This window comes from Saccopteryx bilineata, chromosome 11, assembly GCF_036850765.1.
Source record: "Saccopteryx bilineata isolate mSacBil1 chromosome 11, mSacBil1_pri_phased_curated, whole genome shotgun sequence".
Classification (NCBI taxonomy): Eukaryota; Metazoa; Chordata; class Mammalia; order Chiroptera; family Emballonuridae; genus Saccopteryx; species Saccopteryx bilineata.
The window spans coordinates 31551220-31577762 of NC_089500.1; the positions used below are offsets into that span (position 1 = coordinate 31551220).

The following is a 26543-nucleotide window of genomic DNA, read 5'->3' on the forward strand; positions in this document are numbered from 1 at the left end:
GTGACGCTCTGCCCACCAGGGGGCGATGCTCTGCCCCTCCAGGGCCGCTCTGCCACGACCAGAGCCACTCTAGCGCCTGGGGCAGAGGCCAAGGAGTCATCCCCAGTGCCCGGGCCATCTTTGCTCCAATGGAGCCTTGGCTGCGGGAGGGGAAGAGAGAGACAGAGAGGAAGGAGGGGGGGGGGTGGAGAAGCAAATGGGCGCTTCTCCTATGTGCCCTGGCCAGGAATCGAACCCGGGTCCCTCGCACGCCAGGCCGACGCTCTACTGCTGAGCCAACCAGCCAGGGCCTGTAATACATTTTTTTTCCCCAAATTTTGGGCCCTAAAATTAAGGTGTGTCTCATACATAGGAGCATCTTGTACATGGGGAAATATGGTAAGTGATGTGTTACCAAAGTTTAACCTCAGGAGAGATAAGAGACCACCTGTCTCTCATTGGTGATATTACTTTCAATCACCTGGAAACATTTTTTCCACACTGTACAATTAGTTTCCTTTTGCCCTCTTGCAATTAATAAGTAGGCTAAAGAGGAAACACTTAAAGGCCACACAAATATCCTGCTAACCCTCAGTATTTCTCAGTAGGTTGAGCAGCCATTGATGACTTGCTTGACCCAATCTTTCCCATGGTTTCAAAATAATGATTTTCCAACTTTAGCACTCCTTCCACATTTACCAGGTGGCCTTTCAGTGCTCTACTGTAAATAAGAATACACCTTCTTCCATCATTCCATGTATGTATTGTATGTATGTATTATATATGTATGTATGTATTACTAATATAAATTCATAAATTTTTATTCTCTCCCCAATAGTGTATAATTCATTAAATTACTACTGTACTTAATTATTTAATTTATTTAAGTAAGTTCTTATTAAATAAAATAGTTCCTATGTTTGGTGACATTATTCAAATATAAAACAATGACTGGGTTAACAGAATACCAATTGGCTGGAAATATTGATATTAGACCTGATGGCTGATGACAAAAACAGTGGGGAAGGAGGCAGGGGAAGGGGGAAGAGAGGAGGAAGGAAACACAGGAGGCTGGGTGATGTGGAGGTGTTCCCATAGGGACACCAGACCTATGAAAGAAAAGGACCCAGAACAAAATCAGCCACAGGCTTTCCAGCTAAACCTGTTAGCCACAAATGAGTATGTCCTACTTCCTCTTTAGAAATTTACTTTCTCTTTAAGGAAAAACATATGGTTATTGAGTTAAGCTTCTGTGGAAGAAAATTCCTGAGAAATCATGATGGACAACAACATGGGGCTAAAATAAATAAGAAAGAATGACAAAAGTGGCAGCACTAGCTGACCATGGATAGAACCGGAACTATAGTTCAATACAAGGGTACAGTTATGGCTACTGCTATAATAAAGCAACTTCACAATACTGTCTCCTTGATCAGCACTCAAAACTGTGCAGTGTTGCCATGCAACCTCACCTCCACTATCTAATTCAATCAGTGCTTAAGGGTTCTAAAGATATGTGTGTTTGTTTGTTTTTCTATAGTTAATTTAGAGCTGCAGAAAAGGGCAGACTTGTCACTCAATAACTCCTCTTGAAAAGGAGAAATCTCAGAGTCCAAAAGAATAAGACAAGTGCTTCTGTATGTAAAAATTTAGAATCAAGTTTTCTGACTGAGCATGTTGAGATGACAGTCACAAAAATTAATTTTAGTTTCAATGTATGGTGTGCTTTATAGAGAGCAAAGGTAGAATCTGAGTGTAACCCTGCTGGTGGAGAAACAAGACAACAGGGCTCCAACCAGCAAGGGAACCTACTGAGAAATCCTCAGAGAGAGTTTCTGAGATATTGAACTTACACATAATCGACCTTCTGATATATGGAGAGTTCACTGGGGATAAAAAGACAAAAATGTAGAAGGGGGAAAAGACTGAGCAAGAGGAAAAGTGAAGGAAAATTGAGTAAGAAAATAAGGCAAAGTTAGAATAGAAAGGACCTTTTACATTATTCTTCTCTTTCCCTCTATGGTCTCATTTTCTATGTCAAAAAAATGGAAGATCAGAAAAATTAAACGACTTCTCTAAGTGCACACAGCTGAATTATTGGTGTTGCAAAGTACTGTTCCACCAGGTTTATGTAGAGCCACCAAGTCCAAATGAATTTCTAAGGAGTTTTATTAAAAGATTTATTAATAAGTCAGCTGCATATGACAAACACAGGGTATAACTGACCCAAATTGTGCAGTCCTGAATATAGCCCCGAGGCAGGTTATATACACTTGATCACACACACAGGTTGGCGGGGGGAAAAAGAGGAGGAGGGGAAGATGACACAATCATTAACAAGTTATAACATCCGTCTATAGGATTTATAAAAAATATTCCTACATATTAAAACTTATAAGGTAACACAATAGTGAAAAATGTTGTTTTAGATATTAAAAGACATTCCCAAATCTTTTAGTGTCCATCTGCCATCCCTTTGTTTAGAGGTATATACGTACATTAATCATACATTTTCAGGATGGGAGGGGAAGCTTACATGGTATCAGGGGATAAGTGTTTGTGAATGGCCCATTAAAGAAAGAAAGAGGGGAGAGGAAAGGGCCTGTCAAATCCCCCACCCCTGCACCTGGCTAGCTATTTACCTTCTTCCCTAGGTGTGGGGGAAGAGAGGAAACTCAAGTCGGGTCCTTCTTTTCATTTATAATGCAATGCTATCGGCCATCCTGACCTGGTGTAAATCTCACACAAATATAAAAAGTCATATTTACAAAATCTTCCTGTATGCTTAGCCCAAATTATAAAATGCCCTTTAAGCTTCCTAGTAAAAGGGGGTTTCCAACACAGTATGTCTCTGCAAGCCAGGAAACTCCCACATTCCTCTCCCCTCAATCCTTACAGAAAGGAGGGGGCAAGAAACCTAACTCTTTTTCCTAAAATATTAATATTAATTTTTCTATTCTTTGGTACCTTAGCACATTGGAAGAGCAAAATTAGAGCCCCAAACTCATTTTCGAGTAAGAATCTAATTATAGAAAGAGTACTGACTTTGAGATCACAAGATCGGATTTGAATCTTTACTGCCACTGGGCATGGGTGAAATCATGATATTTCATGAACACTTTGAAAGCAAGTGTGGCAGTCTAAGAAAAGCGAGTCAATAGTTCTGTGAGTAAGGACTCGGACAGTTATTAACAGCTGTAAGTTCATATTAAGAAGTCTCAACGTGAAACTCCAAAGTGTAAGTGGTAAGACCTATAGAAACCAGACAGAATATTATTACCTCATATACCTAAGTAGTAAAATTTCAAATAGTACTGAGGGTATACACAGGGTAAATACTGTTACTCTCCACTGCAAAGTCTTTGAAACTCAACAACAAAAATCTAAAAGTACTAAGGGGCTAGTTTTTTTCTTGAGTTCTAAAAGTTCTTCATATAATTTTGGATATAAACTTATCAAATATGTGATTTATACACATTTTCCCAGAGCCAGGGATTTAAAGTTTCATTCTCTCAGCACTGTCTTCAGCAGACTAGTTCTTAATTTTGATAATTTTCCTTTAATGAATCAATGCTGGTGGTATTGATTCTAAAAACTTTTTCTTCTAGAACTTTTATAGCTTTAAGCTTTACAGTTAAGTTTAGGTACAACTGATTATACATAAGTAGCTCTAATTTTGGATGCTGTATTCTGTTCTATTGGCCTATTTATCTTTATATCACCACAGTTTAAATTACTGGTAGTTTTAAAATGTTTTGTTTGATCCTTAGCATTTTAAGATAAAATTCAGAATTAGCTGTCAATTTCTTAAAAAAGAGTCTACTGTAATTTCAGCTGGTATTGTGTTGAATTGAAGGATCAATTTTGAAAGAACTGACGTGAACAGAATTGGTTTTATGACCCATAAACACGGTACATCTTTCCATGTATGTGTTTAAATTCTTTTGCACAGCAGTTGTCAGAGTACAGATCACTTTTATCCCTAAGTATTTTATCTATTTTGATGCTATAATACAATGGTATTTAAAAATTTAACTACTTAAAATGTTTTTAAGTTTCAGTATCTTGCTTTGCTATTAATATATACTATAAAAGAGGAAATCATGAGCAGTAACAAAAAAAGTTTAGCAAGGGACCAGAGAGAAATAATACTTGTAAAAGGGAATGGAATGGCTAGATCAGAACACCAGAGATTCATTAATATTCATTGCACTTAGCTAAAAATTGATAGTGATTTTACCCATTATACAGAAAAGGGAGAAATCTCAAGAACCCAAATCTACCTTTGTACATTTACTTACTAAAAAGATAAAGAATTATGAAAAATAGTAAGTTAGGTTTGAATACCAGCATCTTAGAAATATAGTGGGAGAAGCTCCTCAAATGCTGCCTAGGCTTTCTATTAATATAAGGAGGATGGAGGAAACAACGTAACATTTCTAAAATGGCACAGCCATTCGATAAGACAAAACAGAAATTATAAGCATCATAGTTTGAAGTGATATTGTTTAAGTTCAGGTTCACATACAAAAAATAAAACTCAATTATTATAAGAAAAGCTATATTCTAAAATGTACACTGGGCAAAACTAGTACACTCCCATGTCCAAGACCAAGACTAAGTACTGTTTCTTAAGATAAGGAAATGAAGTAACAGACACAGTCTAAACAGTGAAATATCTCAAACTAAACAGAACAAGTAAAAAACCTCTACAGAATCCACCATGAAAAAGTTGTAATGAATTCCAAAATGAATGTAAAATGCATTTATCTTTGAAGCAAAGCAAGAAAGAGAATGGGGGAAAACAAGGAAAAATTTCACCTTGTAAACAGAGCGATTTCTTTTCAAGGAAATGGCAGAAATTGAAAAAGAAAATCATAAGCCAGGGCATTCTTCGGAAGAACTATGCATTTAATAAAACTATAAGCAAAAGCAATCATATGCAATTTGAGCCAGATGGCAACCAATGCAAAGAAGAAACAGAACAAGTCTCTCAAAGTCAAATGAATGCCTCACAAAGAATGAACTGCCACCATCGCCATTACAACATCTGGAGTTAAGTATTTTTTTAAAAAACTTATTTTGAGAGCAAATAACATTTTATGTTTACCTGACATTGTGGCTACTCGTAAGAAAAGCAAATAGTTTCCCACTACGTCTACTGTATTTGTGCTCTGGTGCTCAAAAACCTGTATGTTAGCTGACGAGTTTAGTCACAGAAGCAGGGGCATCTAAAGCAAACATTTTTTTAGCTATCTCAAGTTTTTCCTGTTTTTCTTTCTTCCAGAAACTCCGGAGCCAGATCTGCTGCTGTAAGACCTGGGCAAGCTAATCCTTCTCTCCATCTGGGGCTCCTCCTCTGTAAACAGGGACAATAACCTCAGTGGGTTACTGTGAGAACTAAATGACTTAATATATGTTAAGAGCTTAGAGTACCTGGCACATGGTATATACCATATAAATACTTATTACAAAAAATTTTTAAATGTATTTATTAAGCCAAATGTTAGGCTCTGAATGTACAAAGACCAAATACATCAGGAAGCCTGTTTTCTAAAGAGCTTGGCGAGGAGGTGGATAAGTAAACATTCATTACAAAAGAACAAAAAAGGTGCTATCACAGAGAGGAGCACAGTCCACTTGTAAGCACACAGAGAAGACATTTAACTCAATTATGTCCTCATTTAGGCTGAGTCCTCACAATCTCACCCTTTCTAACAGAAATTCGTCTTGGCCAAATTTACCCAGTTCTCATAGGAAAGGAGAAGCTTGGCACAAAGAAATAACCAAGACAGCAGAGGAAACAAGGTGATAATTTCTACTTGGTATTCAAAATGAAACTATTTTTTCCTCTTTAGGTTCAACTGGCCTTTAACTTTCAATTTCATTGTACTATGGATAAGACATAATCTAAAACTTGACTACCAGGTACTTCTTGAAAATATGGTTTTAATTTTTTCTTATAATTAAGTTAAAATGAAGATATAAAAGTGTTTCTTTCTGAGGGTATACTATTGTCTCCATATACTCAGCCAACATTTTCATTCATTCTAGTATGTGATTTTTTTTTTTAAGGTTTGTCCCTCAAAGTTAAGGTTAAGGAAGGCGGTGTTAATTATGACTGGTCTCTAGGGAAAGCTCCAGAATTCAGTAGCTTAAATACTAATACTGAGAAAGTTTGCTTTTCCCCTAAATTCATAGGTAAATAGAAAAAAAAGGTTAGGCCTTCTTATCCAGATGTCTTTAGAGCCCCCTAGTGACAATTTCTTGACTCTCTGTCTATATCCTTAAGGTCATAAAGCTCTATACTAGCCACTGAAAGGCCCTCCGCCTCCCTTCACATACCCTTGATAATACCCTTGATAAGGCTGCCCTTCACTTTTGTGCCCACTAACACACCTGCCATGCTCAAGTGGGAAGTGAAAACGCAAAAAACAAAGGTTAAAAATCTGATCTTCACACAATAGTTTTCTCTAGCGCACCCAAGAAAGCAATAGAGAAGGACCACCTTAAAAACTGCCTGCTGTTTTCAAAGTGGCAGGAAAAATCCATATAAACAATCAAGATTAACTGTCACTTTCTTCTGCATCATTTTATAACCTAGGTTTTCAGAAAACAGAACAAAAGAAAATATTTCAAATCAGAATACGAACAGACCATTCATACTTTGGTCACTTTTTATAAATGTGAATTCAGAAAAAAACCATATTTTAAAATATAAGTTTTACCACACTAGCAAAATCATTTCTTTAAGAAAAAAAAAATAACTTTCCTATATGTCCAAACTTTAAGATCAAAACTAGAGTTTTGGCCAAAACTTTTTTTTTTAGATTTTAGATTTTGTTTTATGGAGAGGGAGGGGGGGGGAGAGAGAGAGAGAGAGAGAGAAAGAGAAAGAGGGGGGAGAAGTGGGAAGCATCTACTCATAATAGTTGCTTCCTGTATGTGCCTTCACCAGGCAAGCCCAGGGGTTTGAACCAGCAACCTCAGTGTTCCCGGTCAACACTTTATCCACTGCACCACCACAGGTCACTCTTGGCCAAAACTCTTAACTCATTCGAGAGAAATGTCTGTAGGTTGATTAGCAATGTTGTGTTTTAGAAGGGTTGCAAAAAACATTCAGGACCTGATATTATTCAAGGGGGAGGATAATATCTGAGTATATTATCCATGCTTTAATACTTAATATGAATAACTCTGACTCTACTATATATAACACATATAATGCATACTATATTTTAATATACATATAATAATATATTTATGTTGTAAATATATATTATATAACACATAAGACATTAATATATATTAATATATAATATATACTAATATATTATATAAGGCTTAGCTTCATCCATTTGAAGATTTAAACTCATGCATATAACAATGCAATCAAGTATTACTTGCTAGAGAGAAGTAGTCTTTTTTTTTTTTTTTGTATTTTTTTCTGAAGATGGAAATGGGGAGAGACAGTCAGACAGACTCCCGCATGCGCCAGACTGGGATCCACCCGGCACGCCCACCAAGGGCGATGCTCTGCCCCTCCAGGGCGTCGCTCTGTTGTGACCAGAGCCACTCTAGCGCCTGGGGCAGAGGCCAAGGAGCCATCCCCAGTGCCCGGGCCATCTTTGCTCCAATGGAACCTCGCTGCGGGAGGGGAAGAGAGAGACAGAGAGGAGGAGAGGGGGAGGGGTGGAGAAGCAGATGGGCGCTTCTCCTGTGTGCCCTGGCCGGAATCGAACCTGGGTCCCCTGCACGCCAGGCCGACGCTCTACCGCTGAGCCAACCGGCCAGGGCCGAGAGAAGTAGTCTTTAAAGCTTGTCTCCCATCACAAACTGGCAAGGTTCTGAACATTTGTTTAATTATACAATATACACTATTTGATGACACAAATGTAAATATTTATCTCCAAACACTCATATATATTTATGTGATTAATGCATATATATACAAACATAAAATCATGCAAAATACTTTAAATTTATCCAATTCAAGCTTTTGTAAGTTTCCAAGTCACTTTTATTATAAAAATGCAAGGATGAGTTAGGAAAGACTGATTAGTGTTTTCCATAGGAGAATGAGTGACAAAGAGCCCACCTCATCGTCATTAAGCACCAGAGCCTTGAGTTTTCTTTACTATTCCTGCTGTGCTTTGATACAACCAGGAGCTTCCACACTGATCCCCAGCCTGCTTCAAGAAATCATTCCTTCCCTCTGAGCCCCAAGAAATAGGAGAGTAAAGGGAAAGAGGGAAGTAAAAGACACTAGCTCAATCATGTGCTGTATTTCCTTATTTCAGTACAATATGACAGGATGGGGCAAAAGTAGGCTTACAGTTGTGAGTACACGAAGTTATTTTTGTGTTATTGATTATTACATTATTTTTCATATGAACAACTCTAAACCTACTTTTGCCCCACTCTGTATGTACTGTGAGACATTAAAGAGGCAGATAACTCTTCTGATATCTTGCTGATCCATTCAAGACAAGAAAAGGTGAGAATAAAGATGCTTACCTGTTGTTCCTGAATTCTGGCAGCACCAAGTTCTGAGAGAGATGTGGTGAGCTTCTCCTGCTGTTCTGATAGATATTTCTGATAGAGGCTTAGAAGTTCTTGGCATTCTCTATACTGTAGCTGAAGAGGTAAGATTGCAAATTAAGGAAAAAACTAATATATTTATTCAAATTATTGATATATCAATGAGTGTTGCTTTGCATGTTCCAATAAGCAATATAGAGATAGAAATGCAGCCATATTTGGAGAGAATGCAGGTAAGTGTAATCTTCAGATGAACACAATAATATATACTCCCCCAATGAAATAATAACACAGACTAGCAATGGGCATCTCATTTGAAGAGACATTTATCTCTAAACATTTAAATTTGAATAAATAAAAACAAATGCAAACACATGCAAAAGAATGAGGTTGGACTCCTACCTCACACCATATATAAAACTAACTGAAAATGAATTACTGACCTAAAGATAAGAGCTAAAACTATAAAAATTATAAAAGTAAATATTTGTGATTATGGATTAAGCAATGGTCACTTAAAATACAGCAACCAAAGAATAAATAAACATATTGGACTTCACAATTAAAGTGTGCTTTTAAGAAATTGAAAAGACAACCTATAGCATGAGAGAAAATATTTGCAAATCATATACAGGTTTTATAGTTGTGAGTATTGAAACATAGAGTTTATTCTTGTATTACTATTCATTATATTATTTTCTACACAAACAACAATAATCTTACTTTTGCCCCACTCTGTATGTAAGGGTCTGATATCCAGAATATAAAAAGACCTTCCATGCGTCAACAATAAAAACTATTACCTAATTAAAAATGGGTAAAGGACTTGAATAGGCATTTCCCAAAAGAACATAAGCAAGTGGCCAACAGCACAAGAAAAGATGCCTGATATTATTAGCAATTAGGGAAATGCAAATAAAAAACCACAGTGAGATACCACTTTATACCTATTAGGATATCTATAATCTAAAAGACTGACAATAATACATATTGACAGGAATATGGAAACATGAGAATCCTCCCACATAGCTGATGGGAAAGTAAAAGGTGTTGCTGCTTTAGAAAATAATTGAGCAGTGCCTCAAAAAGTTAGACAGGGAGTTACCATATGACCAAGCAATTCCACTTCTAGGTATATATCCAAGAGAAGTGAAAATATATGCCACGTAAAACCTTGTATTTTTATGTAAATACTCCACGTAAAAACATGCATATTCAGAGCAGCATTATTTATAATAGTAAAAATGTGAAAACACCTAAATGTCCACCAAGTGATAAATGGATAAACAAAATGTGGTATATCTATGCAATGAAATATTATTCAGCCATAAAAAGAAACCAAGTATTGCTACATGCTACTGTATGAATGAATCTTCAATATATTATGCTCAAGAAGCAAGACACAAAATACTATATGTTATATGACTTCATTATATGAAGCTGTTGCTGTTCTTTCTGTTTTAAATATCTCTTCCAATGAGCCAGGGGAAAGAATACTCAGTTCTAAGCGTACCAGATTACATATAAGAGTTACAGTCATCCATATCCACTTTCTATTCTCTTCTCCAAGTTTTTAAAGAAGCTATTATATGAGAAAAGCTGAAGTGAAGAAAAAGAAATGTCCAGGATAGGCAAATCCATACAGACAGAAAGTGCATAGTGGTTATGAGAGTCTGAGGGAGGAAAATAGAAAGCAACTGCTAATGGCTATGAGTTTTATGGGGAAGGTAACAAATGTGCTCTGGAATTAGATGTTGTCTTTGCACAGCTTTAGGGATACACTCAAAACCACTGAGTCATAGACAGAATTCAAAAGGGTAAATTTTATTATATGTGACTTATACCTCAATAAAGCTGTTAAAACAAAAACAAAAAAATTCAGTGTAGAAGTGATGGTATTGTTCTGGCAAAATTACTGCCTAATTTACAAACCTCTGACTATATTTAACAAAAAAGGGATATAGTTAGATTTTTGTCTAATTTGTTTGGTTTTACACAATGTTGCTAAGTCAGTGTTTCTTGAATAAAACCACCATGAGGACATTTTCTGTCCATATACCTCCTTATACTTTTTACAGACTAGTATGAAGAGCACAGCAACCTAACCTAACTTGAGGTACCCTCTCCAACAGCTATTCAAACTTGCAAAGTACTCAAGATGAAGATAATAAATGGGAAAGGTCACCTCACTGTATAGATCAGGTATCCGAGAGACTAACAGTTCTATCCAAGAGAGAGTTCTGTTCCTCAGTTTTTCATTGTGGTAATTTCCTCCCCTGGCCCATTTTTCTCTCAGTTCATTTCTGAATCTCCCCCTTACACTTAATTATTATGTATGCTATTGGTATTAAAATTACTGTCCAATGAGATTATTCTGTATAAACACTTTTACAACAGGTCATCATGATTCAAGTGGAAACCGTATTTCTTAAATGTCAAAAATGGTGATTGGTTTCAGTATTCTGTAACATTTTCATAACCTAATCATTGCTTCTGGGCAGATTCCTGTTCTAATAACCTTTGCCAATCATGACTACATAAATAACCCTTTGCTTTGTTATTCTCATTATTAATCTTTAATAAAAAAAGGAATCAGAGATGGCTTGTAGAAGAGAGACTAGTTCATAATGAAAGGAGAGGTTACTAAGCTCAAAGAATACATTAATTAGATGAGTTTGTTGAATACTCAGGATCTTAAAAACAATAACAACAGAATGAACAGTGTCTAAATAAGCTAATATTTTTAAAAGTCAAACATATCAGATCAGGCTAGTTTTACATTTCTGTGCTTTTTGTCAGAAAGCTCCAAAAGACAGGAATGATTTGTGGTCTTTGCCAGCTATGATGTATATAACAAGTTGTTTTTTTATTCTAGCTGTTATCATAGGCAGTGATGTTCATAGTAGGTGAATATATAAGCCTGGGCACAGGATAGGAATTGTATTCTCAAAGAATCTAGCACCATTATTCAGCTTACGAGTTAGATGTCAGCACTTGGAGACAAATTACAGGCGCACTCATTTTACTGAGCCCTACATTACTGTGCGTTTCACAAACTGAAGGTCTGGGGCAACCCTGTGTCGAGCCAGGCGATGAGCGCCATTTTTTTCCAACAGCATTTAATCACTTTGTGTCTCTGTGTCATATTTTAGAAATTTTCACAAGTTTTTAAACTTTTTAATTATTATATTTGTTACAGTGATCTGTGATTGGAGATCTTTGATGTTACTATTGTAATTTGGGGGGGGTAAGAGGAACCATGCCCATATATGAATGCAAATTCACTTGATAAATGTGCGTGTCTGAGTGCTCCACTGACGGTTGGTTATCCTGCCTCTATCTCTCTGCTTGGGTTTCCTTATTCTCTGAGAGAAAGTAATATTAAAATTAGGCCAATTAATAACTTACAACAGCCTCTAAGTGTTCAAGTAAAGGAAGACTCGTACATCTCTCTCTTTATATCAAAGTTGGAAATGACTAAGCTTAGTAAGAAAGGCACGTCCAAAGTTGAGATAGACCGAAAGCTAGGCATCTTGCATCAGTCAAGTTGTAAATGTAAAGAAGTTCTTGAAGACAATTAAAAGTGCTACTATATTTAGAGCTCTCTTTCCCCCTTTTGCCAACTTCTATTATGAATCTACCTTTGCCACCCAGCTTAGTGTATCCCAAGGTTCTCTTTACCATGCCACAGTCGCAGAGCTCCAGGGAAAAGCAACCTGGTCTCATCTCTCCAGGCAGAGGAGAACAGAAGCTCCATATCCACGCATGCTGCAAATGGCTTTTCCAGTCTACCTGAATCATTACCAGCTAGAAGCAGCGGTCATTGGGACTTGGACATGAGCTGCAAAGTATAGAATGGTGACAACAATTCCAGTGCCATGAGGACTTTTCCTGGATGGGGACTTTTCCTGGACTCCTGCTCCCTGTGACAGCTCCTAACAGACTGAACTGTGGTTGGGTTGCATTTTTCAGGGATTTGGCATGGTGATGGGGCCAACTTGGACTTGGTGAACATGTTAAGGACACTACTCTTTTATGGATTCTTGCTGAATTGGCCAAGAGTTTGCTTAAAGGCTTGTAATCACTGTAAAAAAAAAATAGAAGACTGGATAAAGAAGATGGGGCACATATACACCATGGCATACTATTCAGCTAGAAGAAATGATGACATCGGATCACTTACAGCAGAATGGTGGAATCTTGATAACATTATGCGGAGTGAAATAAGTGAATCAGAAAAAAACAAGAACTGCAGGATTCCATACATTGGTGGGACATAAAAATGAGACTAAGAGACATGGACAGGAGTGTGGTGGTTATGGGGGATGGGGGGAGGGGAGGAGGGAGAGGGGGAGGGGGAGGGGTACAAAGAAAACTGGATAGAGGGTGACGGAGGACGATCTCTCTTTGGGTGATGGGTATGCAACAGAACTAAATGACAAGATAACCTGGAAATGTTTTCTTTGAATATATGTACCCTGATTTATTGATATCATCCCATTAAAATAAAAATTTATGGCCTGACCTTTGGTGGCACAGTGGATAAAGCGTCGACCTGGAAATGCTGAGGTCACCGGTTCGAAACCCTAGGCTTGCCTGGTCAAGGCACATATGGGAGTTGATGCTTCTAGCTCCTCCCCCCTTCTCTTTCTCTATCTCTCCTCTCTCTCTCTCTCTGTCTCTCCCTCTCCTCTCTAAAATGAATAAATTAAAAAAATAAAATAAAATAAAAATTTATTTATAAAAAAAAAAAAGTGCTAATACAGGCCTGGCCGGTTGGCTCAGTGGTAGAGCGTCGGCCTGGCATGCAGGAGTCCTGGGTTCGATTCCTGGCCAGGGCACACAGGAGAAGCGCCCATCTGCTTCTCCACCCCTCCCCCTCTCCTTCCTCTCTGTCTCTCTCTTCCCCTCCCGCAGCCAAGGCTCCATTGGAGCAAAGTTGGCCCGGGTGCTGGGGATGGCTCTGTGGCCTCTGCCTCAGGCGCTAGAATGGCTCTGGTTCCGGCCGAGCAACACCCCAGATGGGCAAAGCATCACCCCCTGGTGGGTATGCTGGGTGGATCCCAGTCAGGCGCATGCGGGAGTCTGTCTGCCTCCCCGTTTCCAACTTCAGGAAAAAAAAAAAAAAGTGCTACTACAGTGAACACATGAGTGATAAAGTGCAACAGCCTTACTGCTAATATGGGGGGAGTATTAGTGGTATGGAGAGATGACTAAGTCAGCAACAACATTCACTTAAGCCAAAGCCTAACCCACAGCAGGGCCCTATGAAGAAGGTGCACAAGAAAAAAATTGAAGCCTGACCAAGCAGTGGCGCAGTGGATAGAGCGTTGGACCCGGACACAGAGGACCCAGATTTGAAGCCCCGAGGTCGCCAGCTTGAGCGCGGGCTCATCTGGTTTGAGCAAAGCTCACCAGCTTGAACCCAAGGTCACTGGCTTGAGCAAGGGGTCACTTGGTCCGCTGTAGTCCCCTGCCCAAGGCAGATATGAGAAAGCAATCAATTAACAACTAAGGTGCCGCAACGAAGAGTTGATGCTTCTCATCTCTCTCCCTTCCTGTCTGTCCCTATGTGTCCCTTTCTCTGTCTCTCTGTCTGTCTCTGTCACACACACACACAAAAAAAAAAAAAAAAGAAGGAAAAAATTGAAGCTAGCAGAGGTTGGTTCATGAGGTTTAAGGAAAAAAGGGTCTCCTGAACATAAAAGTACACAGGGGAGCAGTAAATGCTGATGTAGAAGCTGTAGCAAATTATCCAGAAGACCTAGCTAAGATAATTAATGAAAGTGGCTATACCTAACAACATACAGTATTTTTAATGTAGACAAGACAGACTTATATTGGAAGAAGACGCTGTTTTGGAGTATCATAGCTAGAGAGAAGTCAATGCCCGATGTCAAAACTTCAAAGGACAGTCTGAATCTTTTTTTAGGGACTAATGTAGCTGGTGACTTTAACTTGAAGCCAATGCTCTCTAACCATTCTGAAAATCCTAGGGTCCTTAAGAAGATATGGAAACAACAGAAATGTCCTTTAATAGATGACTGGATAATGAAGATGTGGTGCATATATACAATGGAATATCAGTCATAAGAAAAGATGAAATATTGCCATTTGCAACAATATGGATGGACCTTGAGAGTATCATGCTAAGCAGAATAAGACAGAAAAAGCAAAAAACCACGATTTCAATCATATGTGGGATATAAAACTGAAAGCAACAAATAACAAGATAAGCAAAAACTCATAGACACAGACATTATGGTGGTTACCAGAGAGAAAGGGGGGTCAAATATGGCAATAGAAGATTAACTTCTGGGTGGAGAATATACAATGCAATATACAGATGATGTATTATACAATCGTACATTTGAGACCTATATAATTTTATTAACCAATGTCACCCCAATAAATTTAATAAAAAAAGATTTGCAAAAAATTGTGAGTATAATACAATTGAGACCACATTTATATAACTCATTACAGTATATTGTCATTATGCTATTTTATTATTAGTATTCTATATCTCTTACTGTGCCTAATTTATAAATTAAGCTTTATTATAGGTATGTATGTATAAAGAAACCATAGTATATTTGGGTTCAGTATTATCTGGTTTTAGCATCTGCTGGAGTCTCAGAACATATCCCAATGAATAAGGGCGGACTACTGTATATAGAAAAATAAAATGAAAGATTAGAGCAGAATAAATAGTGAGATGAAAGAATAAAAGCTCTGTGAGAGAAAAATCAGAGGTGGCGGAAGAACGACCAGAGGAGAGGACATACGACTAGTAGGCTGCCAGAGTGGACAAGGATGGTCTTATGCTGGAAGAACGCCTCTGGTGCAGCAGAGATCACCCCATCAGCCGCCCCGCCTTTGCCTTGAATGTCTGGAATACTCGGGTCTGGTCCTCAGTAATAATAATCTAATAAGGTGCCAAATGAAGGAAGGTCTTCCAGTTTTAAGATGAGTAAGATAAGTAATAGATACACACACACACAACTATGTGAGATAATGGAGGTGTTAAAGCTATTGTGTTAGTAGTAATCACACTTTACACCTTATACTTATACAAAGTTGTATGTCAAAAATACTCAATAAAGCTGGGGATAAAAAATCAAGAGGCTTAGAGAGAGTTAAACAAATGAAGATAACATATTCTAGGGGAGACACTTAAACATAGGGCACAGTGGAAATTCAGCTGGAGGTGAGAGGTCACTTTGACCACACTGGGGGGAGGTCAGGAAAGGCTCCGGAGACGCTGTAACCCCAGAACTGAATTTTGGAAAAGAACCATGTAGGTAAAGTGGGTAGGGAGGTGGGACTACCCTCGGCATCAGGAGCAAAGGCACAGAGAAATGAGGCAAACAAGCACATTAAGGGAAATAGAAGTAGTATAGAAAGGATGGTTCACTGGTCATGAATACGGAGAATAAGTAAAGAGGCTGCAAAGATAAACATGGGTCAGATCTTGAATGTTACACTAAGATATTTGCATTTTATTTCTATATAACTCACTGATGTCCTACAGCTCAGTTGCATTTGATAAAAGCACCTTTCATAGGAATGTGAAGGACAGTTTGTAGGGCTTAAGACTAGAATCAAAGCAACCAGAAACTTGCTACAACAGTCTAACCAAGAGATCAAGAGATGAGAGAGGCCTCAACTGAAGTAACAGTGGTAGGAGTTGGGGGGAAGGGTTCTACAGGGAAATTCAAGGCACTGTAAACTTACGAGTTGGGTGACAAGATGTATGACCAAGCGAACAGATCCCTTTACCAAGACAGAGAACGCAGATGAAGTAAGAGGCCTGGGGGAAGGAGGTGCAGTTTTAGACAGAGTCGGAGATGCCTAGGAACCATTTAGTCGAGATGAACCCCTGGGGCTGGAATTCAGAAAGGAGGTCTCAGCAAAAACAGACATTTGGAAGTTAGTCACTTTATATGTGGTGGCTGAAGACGTGGGGTGTAACAATGTCCAGGGACAGTGTATTTGTTCATTCATTCATTTGTTCAGTCTTTCATTCATCCAACAATAAGTTCACAGGACAGAAATATTTGTGTGTTTTGTTTACTACTAAATTCCTTAGCCTATTTAATAGGTGTTCAATAAATATTTATTTATTAAATTGATACATTTACTGAGTACATTCACATCTGAGACTGTGCTAGGTGCTAGAACTATTGTACCATGACTATCAAGGCCAACACTGCCTCCTGCAGTGAGCTTACCAGCCAGCAATGAGGACAGGTAATGAAGCACAGACTTATACTAACATATGATGAAGGCAATGGCGAGAACACTAGGTAGTGCCACGCTAGCACCTCCTAAGAGTACTTAAATGACAGGAACCACAGAAAACCTCTTGTGGGAATGTTCAAACTGAGAGAAGAGGGCCAATATAACAGCCAACGCATAAAGGGCAGGCAAAGGAAAGGGAATCAATAAAAAGATGTAGTCAACGTGTCCAACGCTGCAGAGGCCACACCAGTTAAAGACTGAAGTTGAGGAGGTTATTGGTGAACCTTGCCAAAAACAAGGGTGACATTACCCTCACTGTTTTGGTAGATGAAAGTTATGCTATTTTCACATCAAAGAAAGAAGCCTGTGGACAGAAAGCAATGTTTTATTCAGGGTCATCTTGAGATAAAAACAGCTCACTATGCGCCTGCAACTCTAATGCAATCCATTAGTCACAGACTCCCAGGAAATACAGAATCCAAGATATTCACTATAGCACATACTCCCTTTACTCTGAACACCTACAAACTACACAATATATAAAGACAGCATATGATGTGTATTCCTCTTAGAATATTTTGTCTCCATCCAATGCTACAAAATTCCTATTTATTCTTTCAAACTTTCTTTTATGTCTTTTCCTCCAAGCGTTCACTGACCTCATAGGTAGACATAAACATCTTTATTACTGTAAACGGCACATAGCTGAAATCATTTGGTTATATTACTATCACCTGAACAGGCCTGTGTGTTTCCAGAAATCACAGTATATTAATCTTGGTATCTCTCTAGTACCCAGCAGGCACGTCAAAAATGTTAGCAGAATGAATAAAGGAATAAAGGTAAAGGAGGGCCTATTAAATGTCATGTTAGCTTTGAGTTTAGAACTGAAACAAAGCATAGACACAGCATGTGGTCTTTATACTAGCCAAGAGGATGGCTAAAAATACTAACTCATTAAAATTTTTAAATCGGAATGAACATAGGGGTGATATTCCTTTGAATTAGTGTTTTGGGTTTCTCTGATAAATTCCCAGAAGTGGAATCACTATGTCATAGGCAGTTCCACTTAATTTTTTGAGGTACAGGCAGTCCAGGGTTACAAACGAGATAGGGTCTGTAGGTTTGAGGATGTTTAAGTATTTATATGCACAGAAAGGTAAAAACAAATACTGTATTAAGAAAAACATCTGCCTAAGTTTTATTTAACCCTTCCAGTAGTGAGTTTTTCATGCTTGCCAAACCCCCCCCCGAGTGTTTTTTTTTCCAAAATATGAAATTAGTTCTAGTTACAGTTTTATTAACTTAAAATCATGTCTGTTTGATAACCAATTTATGGATACAAGAAGAACATACATTTTCCTTTTTTTAATGTTGCCTTACACATTTTTTAAATAAAAGTTTTTGTACAATCATACTCTGGATGGTCAGGAGGCACAAGGATGTACATGAACATTCATACTACTAAAAAGGTTAATAGGTAAATATACCTGATCCAACAAATTCAGCTTAAGTACAAACCTACAGAACTTCTCTCCTTCATAACCCAGGGACTGCCTGTATTTACAATAGCCTACATTTAGAAGCAGCCCAAGTGTCCATCAGTAGCTGAGTGGATAAAAAGTTGTGGTACATTTATACAATGGAATACTACTCCACTATAAAAAAGAAGAAAATCTTATCCTTTGCAACAGCATGGGTGGACCTAGAGAGTATTACGCTAAGTGAAATAAGTCAGTTAGAGAAAGAAAAGTACCATATAATTTCACTCATATGTGAAATCTAGTGAACAAAATGAACTAACATGCAAATTAGAGACAGACTCATAAACAGAGAGCATGCTGATAGCTGTTGGGGGCGGGGCAGGGTGGGGGAGTGGAAGGATCAAGACAAAAAGAAAAAAAGAGAAAGAAACTCCTGGACAAGGACCGCAGTGTGGTGACTGCCAGGGGTAGACAGGTTGGCAGACGTGGAGGAGAGCAGAGGGGGTAACAAGGACTGCAGTGTGGTGACTGCCAGGGGTAGGCGGGTCGCAGATGTGGAGGACGGCAGAGGGGGTAACAAGGACTGCAGTGTGGTGACTGCCAGGGGTAGGCGGGTCGGCAGACGTGGAGGAGGGCAGAGGGGGTAACAAGGACCGCAGTGTGGTGACTGCCAGGGGTAGGCGGGTCGCAGATGTGGAGGACGGCAGAGGGGGTAACAAGGACCGCAGTGTGGTGACTGCCAGGGGTAGGCGGGTTGGCAGACATGGAGGAGGGCAGAGGGGTATAGACGGTGATGGATAACGACCTGACTTGGGGTGGTGAACACATACAAGGTACAGAATTGCGCAGCTGAAACCTGCATCATTTTGTTAACCAATTTCTAATTTTTACTAAGTTTTACCAATTTTGCCCTAATAAATTCAATAAAAAGGAAACAAAAACAAAGTTTTTAAATTGTTCCAATCTCAACAAGATTTGCCACCTAAAGCAAATATGCTTTCCAACCAGGACACATTTTCCTCACATTCACTTCCTTTTCTCCTCCTTCAAAAAAGTGTACATGGTTTCTGACATGAACATGGAGGTCCAAATAACATATCGAGTTTGGTACTCAATGATGATATATGCAACTGAACATGGACCGCTGGTAAAATAGAAGCTGATCTCAAGATGAACTGATTAGCAGAGACAGACAAGAATTTCATATGAATGTTGACACTTTTTTATTAAGTTGTGATCTCTGCTGGAGTACAACCCACTGATGTAAGTCTGAAACTTTCATGTTAATTAAAAGAGAAGTTTATGGCAAATTCAGGGTAAGGCCAGTGTTTTTCAATTTCCTGATGATAGTAATCATTGGGGAGGAGACAAAATCTGAAACAAGTGGGACAACTCAATGTTCTGGGTACTTACCAAAGGAAGTAAGAGTCAAAGGCCACACACCCTGGTTCCCCTGGGCTGTGCTCAGTCTGTCTGAACAACAGCAACAAAAATGTGAGCCACAGAAAAATAGCTAGTTTGAGAAATTAACTAGCTTTTTAAAGAATTTTCTAAGCATTATACTCTCTACCTCATTTCCTGCAGAGACACAAGACTTGGAACTGAGATAATTTAGATTGTCTTTTGTTCAGATCATCAGACCCTGAGGTTTTTCAGGAAACCAACTACACAATAAAGACCTAAGGTTTATTTCTCCAACTTTAAAGGCAAGGACACTAATTTAAAAGTTCATATGCAGATATCCTGAAAAGCAGGCTATCAATGTGCCAGACTGATCAGAATTTTGATTTCTTCATAGTATCCTGTACACATAGTATTCTATGCATATACAATTTCAAGCATTTATGGAAGATGTTTCAGACAAGGTTGCAAAAACATTTCTATAGAAAACTATGCATTTTCTCTTGCTTCTAACTTGCTTAAAAATTTATCTTTTGTTTAAATGTTCCATATTTCAGCTAGACCCAAAGGAGAAGTATTTTCTCCATTTGGAAGGCTGCTTTAAATCAATTCAGCCTTTTTGGAGTTACAGGAACTAGCCTAGAATTGCAGGAGGAAAGAAGCCTGTTATCATACCTCTATCTCAACCAGAAGTTACTTTATGAAGTGAAATGCAGTAACAATGATTAAACACTTGAAAATTTCCAATTTCAGAACTGGAAAGTTCCTGACAACACAGACCACTGAAAACAGTCCGCACGCTAAGCTCTCTAGACTCTGAAAGTGAAGCTGTGGGTATAATGCTGTGAAGCAGAGCTAAGCATACCAAGCTGGGGCCTGCTGGCTCCAGCCATGAGGAACAGGCTAAAAGCTTCTCAGAAAGAAGTCATCTCATTCTGCTCCTTATCTTTGAGCAGAAGAGTTTCGTTCTCGTCATTAAATTAAAACCCTCCATGAACTATCAATATCAATATATATGATACCTCCCTCTCCTCTGACTGCTATATTTGTCTACTTGAACTATGTATATTTATGCTGCTATGTAAGACCATTCATTTCTGAGTGGAAATGTAAACTGAATTTAAGAGGTCCCTTAATCTTCTCTTTGCCAAACTCAGTAATCCAGTGGTATTATACTTTCCTCATACAGTTCATCTTGCAGCTCGTATAATTTGTGTACTTGTCACCTCTCCCTTCTTCACATTCCTCATTAGAGAGTTCTCTCATTAGTCAGATACCACCATCACCTACTGCACAGTTACTGCTTATCACCAGAAATAGGTACTTGAATTAGTGCCTGAGGATGACTCAGTAGAACCGCTACATCGGAGTGAAGCACTTCTAGGTGCTTTAGAGACATTGTTGTATTTGATTCTCATAAAAAAGAAAAGTATTTTCATTACTCTCCTTTTACAAGTAAATCTGCAGCACAGAATGGATAACAACTTACCCAAGGTTACTTTGCCAGGGAGCTGATTTTTGTAGTAATGTCCCAGAAGCACTAGAGATCAGTGTTTCTTCAAAACTAATGTACAAAGGAATCATTTGTGAGTCTTGGTAGACAGCAGGTACTTATTCAGTAGACCCGAGGTAGGGCCTAAAACTCCACACTTCTAACAAGCCTCTGAGTGATACTGATTGCTGGTCCAGGGACCACAATCATTTCTGAGTGCACAGCAGCTCGAAGAGCCCTCCCTCCTCCATACCAGCGGGAGGAAGCCCATCTCCTCCTCCGTGTTGCAGTATGATACATTATTGGACTCCGTGCCTTCCTCTCTTTAAACCATCCTGAGAATATGGTGGTGGTTTTTTTTCTCTTTGTTCACAAGTTTTTGTTTTGGAAAGAAGCATATAGAAAATAAGATATAAGACACGAAATAACCCATTTTCTCCTTTGGAAGGAAGCAGTAGTCTAGATTTTCAGAGCAGTATAACATTTCTATTGTGGCTGACTATTGAAGTAAAAGCAATTAGCAAATATTACCTGTAGGGCTTGAGAATTTATATTGGGGAAGAGTGCACAGAAAAAAAAATAAACCACCACATTTTTTTTCTTTTCTACTTTCAAATAGATATCCATCCTCTACCTTGCCCACACACACTTTTAAGCCAAAGTTTACAGTATAGCTTATGAGTTCAGTGTAACACTACCAGATCATTACATTAGCTATGGCCTTAGGGAACAGCATTCTTATCAGAGTTGCGTGCGCTTTTAAACATAGTTTGAAATTTTGACCCAGTATAATAATTCTCAGTAAAACTCGAACTATTTTCCATAAAATAATACTCATAACTAGAATGAAAAAGGAGAGTTCTTATAGAATGGAATCACATCTAACATTTTAAGGTTAAGTAAAAAAAAGGTAGTAGGAATATTTCATTTCTTGCCACCTTGAAAATGACTGAGGCTACTGCTCACAAATGTAAATTACTGCTCAGAGAAAAATTAAGTAACTCCTATGTGCAGGTTTATTATCTAAACTCAGCAAATGCTGCAAAGACTAAAGGTAATAAAACATTTTATGAAGAACTTCACTTCACCGGTTCCTAATACAATTGAGCTTCTGTGGATTGTTTAGCAGAATGATATTTTAAAAACTGGTAAAGAATCAGATTATTTTCTTGACCCTCCATTCAAGAAATATTATTGAGAAATAGCCCAAAACACTCATGGGGAAAAGTTTGACAGTGTCATTAAAATCAAGGAGTTAGGTTTTTGCCTTACTATTTTAATATTATCGATGGCTAACAAATTAATCCAAGAGGTCGCATTTAAAAGAACAATCCTAGAGACCTAGGTTTTCATTTTACAGTAAAAGTCAAAAGTAATGAAGAAAATAAAGCCAATGATTTTTCTATTTTATTTTTCTGTTTTAAGTAATTCCACTAGGAAGCAGAAAATTTCTCTATTTAGTCTCTGTCCAGTGGTGATTTTTCTTAAACAATCAGTCTTGGCTAAATCAGTTCATCTATGTCTGCAATAGAAGGAAGAAAAATATCCTCTTGGACTAAGATAAGACATCTAAATACAAAGGATATGTTCAGAAAATGGAGTCAATATTAGTAGCCAGAGAAAAACTTTTTAAGAAAAAATAAGTTCAGTGGAATTTCTGGTTCCATTCAAGATGGAGCCCTGGATATCATATATAAAACAAATATAAGAAGATTCAGGAAGATGGAGAGAAGTTGATAGACTGGCCAGAGGCCTTAGAACCTGAGGAGCAACACAGTGGTGAGTAGCCTCATTTTGTTTTTGCTTCATATACCCTGAGCTGGGTGTTGGAGAAGTCAACATCCCAGAAATGCCAATAGACACATGAAAAAAAAATCCAAGAGCAGCTTGCCAAAAGAAAAGGGGACCTTGCCTAGCAAAACAGAGAATGTTTAGATAAGAACTGCCTCACTCTAGCCAAACACCCTAGAAAACACTACAAGCCATCCCCACCTCCCTCCATAAAGCCTAAGACTTCCTAGGTGCCCTCTACCTCACCCTCCTTTTTCTGCTGAGGTGTATCAGAGAAGACTGAGTGGGGAGCCAGTACTTGAATCCCTGATGGTATGACTACCTTTTCCACATCCTTTACCTTCATGATGATCAGTAGAGGATTCATAGGGAGCTTGACCCTCCACCACTATCTAGTTTTAATTAGGTGTCCTGCTTTGCTAGAGGTGTCAGAGGAAACTGAATGGAAAGCCAAGAATTTCAGGACATATCAGTAGTAACAGCAGAGACCATTTGGGAAGCCCCTGTCCTTCTCAGCAGAGATCTAGCATGGAGAACTCCCCCTCACACCGGGCAGCAGTGAGGTACCCACCTGTCCCTGGGTGTCAAAGGAGGAAGCTGAGTAAGGACCCTGCACTTCATTCTTTACCTAAAAATAATGAGGTGGCCTGATCAGGCGGTGGTGCAGTGGATAGAGCATTGAACTGGGATGCGGAGGATCCAGGTTTGAAACTTCGAGGCCACCAGCTTTGAGAGCGATTCATCTGGTTTGAGCAAGGCTCACCAGCTTGAGCCCAAGGTCACTGGCTTGAGCAAGGGGTCACTTAGTCTGCTATAGCCCCCTGGTCAAGGCACATATGAGAAAGCAATCAATGAACAGCTAAGGTGACACAACAAAAGACTGATCTTCTCATATCTCTCCCTTCCTGTCTGTCTGTCCCTATCTGTCCCTCTCTCTGTCTCTGTCACAAATAAATAAATAAATAAAAATAAAAGTAATGAAGTGGAACCTCCTTTTTCTCTATTGGTGTGATGTCAGAAAAGGTCTACTTAAAGATATGATTTAAATAAGACTATAATACAATATCCAAAATGTCTAGAATACAACTAAAAATAACTTACCATACCAAGAACCAGAATAATCGCAACTTGAATGAGAAAAGATAATCAACATATGCCAATACTGAAACGACACAGATACTGGAATTATCTGACAAAAATTTTAAAGTAGCCATCATGAAATGCTTCAATACATAATTACAAAAATGCTTAAAACAAATGAAAAAGTGTTACCAAAAATATATATAAACTATGTATATAAAGAACAATCAAATGAAAACTTTAGTACTGAAAAATACAATAACCAGAATAAATGAAACTTACTGGATGGGCTCAACAACAGAACGAAGATGACATAGAATAGAATTAGTGAATCTGAAGATAGAATACATACACTATTATCCAATTTAACAATGGTGAGAAAATAACAGAAGAACAGAGACTTGGGGCCCTGTAGGGCTGTAACAAAAAATCTAGCATTTTTGTCTTGGAGTTGCAGAAACAGCAGAAGGAGTGGGGAGCTAGAAAAGTATATGGAGAACTAATGCCTGAAAATTTCCCAAATTTGGCAAGAACCATAGATCTACAGAATAAAAAAGCCAAGTAAACCTCAAACAGGTTAAATTCAATGAAGTCCATGCCAAGACATATTATAATCAAACTTTTAAAACTAAAGACAAAGAAAAATCTTGAAAGCAAGAGAGAAGCAGCGCTTCATTTAAATGGAGGAAAATGGAATGACAGTGGATTTTCATCACAAAACATGGCCAGAGGCAGAAGAAATTAGCACATTTTTCAAGTGCTGCAAGAAAATACCTGTCAACCCTAGGATTCTATATCCAGCAAAAATAGTCTTCAAAAATGCAGGAAAAATCAAGAAATTCTCAGATGGAAGGACAACTATGAGAATTTAGAATGGCTAAAGGTTCTATAAATAGGAAGAAAATGAATTCTAAAACATCAGGATAAAAGAAAAGAAAGAGTACAAATATGAATAAAAAGACTTTCCCTCCCCTCTCAAGTTTTCTAAATTATGTTTGACAGTTGAAACATAAATTATAACGCTGTATGATGTGAATAAAGAAAAAACTTATAGTGGAATAACTAGGGAGTAATTGCTTAAGCAACTGCATTTGAAAGCAAGAAATTTACTCATTTTTAAGTACATCCCATTTTACTGAAAAGGCATGTGGCCAACATGACCTTATTAAATATGTCCAATTTCCTCACAACTCCCGTTTCACCACATCAGTCCCTCAGGTCTTGACATTCAATATTGAGTAAGTGAGTGAATGAATGAATGCTTTTGAAGACTAACTTCTCCATCTGTGCTCCTGACTTAGCCCTCTTCTATATCATTCAGACACTGTCCTATAAATTATTCTTTCTTTCTCATGACCTCAATAGCTTCTGGCTCCTTCCCATAAGCCTTCAGCTAAGCACATCCTAAGAAAAGCTCTTGTCAAATACTTTCTTCTTAAGTTGCCAATATCTCTCTCCTCTCCACCATTACCAAAATTGTAAAAAAAAAAAAAAAAAAAAAGTAACCTACACTCATTGTCTCTATTTCCCCATTTCCAATTTAAATTTTGGCCTAATACAATGTTTCCTGTCCTGTCACTTTCCAATGTTTTCTTTACAAATATCCTCTAATCTATTAACTGCTAAATATATCAACCTGCTTTTGGGTTTCAGGCTGGCCATTTTCTCTCTCTTCAGATGATCTCTTCTCCTGAGTTACTTGCCCATTCTTTTTTGCCTTTCAGATTGCTTCTTTTTAAATCTCTTTCACTGACTTTCCCTTCCTGTACCCACCATTCAATGCAAATATTCCCTAGGATAATGTCCTAGAACCTATTCTGTTCTCACTACCTCTTTCCATATAACATTCTATTCAACTACAGCTTCAGGTTATGCTGGTGCTCCCCAGGTTTCTATGTCTGAGCTATTAAGAAAACAGTGTGGCATGAGGTTCTCCAGCAGTGCCACATCACAATACCACCGTGACTATGATCCAGTAGAGTACATGCTCATATCTGGCACTATATGGTTTATAAAATGTAGGTAAGACAGTTGTAAACCTCTAATTTCTCAAATCATTTTCAGTATTTTCAAATCATACTGCTAGATTTTTACATTTAAATAATAAAAGTTAATGCTCCACAAAAACTTTAATATCCTACTACTGTTTTTAGATCATCATCAAAATGTTGTTGAATGATGTCACTTTATTATAAAGAAAATGCTGATACATACCACTTTCATTTGCAGGAAACATAACATTTACTTTACTGGAGAATAATATTGCATGATTAGCTCCTGACTTGATTACCCCTTGAAGTGAGTTCAAAATGACATATGGCAAAATACAAATGAATTAAGTTAGGGTTACCAATGTACAATAAAAAAGAAATCACATTGAAGAAAATGGACTATGTTATCTATCAAAATAAAATTGCTTCTTTTACTCCATTTGGCATCAATAAGATTCGGGTAACCGTCAGTTTTCTAATGCTCAAATGAACTGTTTTCTAGCTTCATCTATACCACTTGCACAATAATTGTTTTAAATG

General features: G+C 38.0%; 1 protein-coding gene across 3 annotated transcripts in view; it reads right to left on the reverse strand.

Moving 5' to 3' along the window:
• Window positions 1-26543, reverse strand: part of KIAA1328 (KIAA1328 ortholog) — a 343953-nt gene that overhangs the window by 200494 nt on the left and 116916 nt on the right. For all 3 annotated transcript variants that reach the window (XM_066246454.1, XM_066246456.1, XM_066246455.1), the window contains exon 6: window positions 8497-8624. In XM_066246454.1, coding sequence (XP_066102551.1) covers window positions 8497-8624 — 128 coding nt within the window. The remainder of the gene's footprint in view (window positions 1-8496; window positions 8625-26543) is intronic.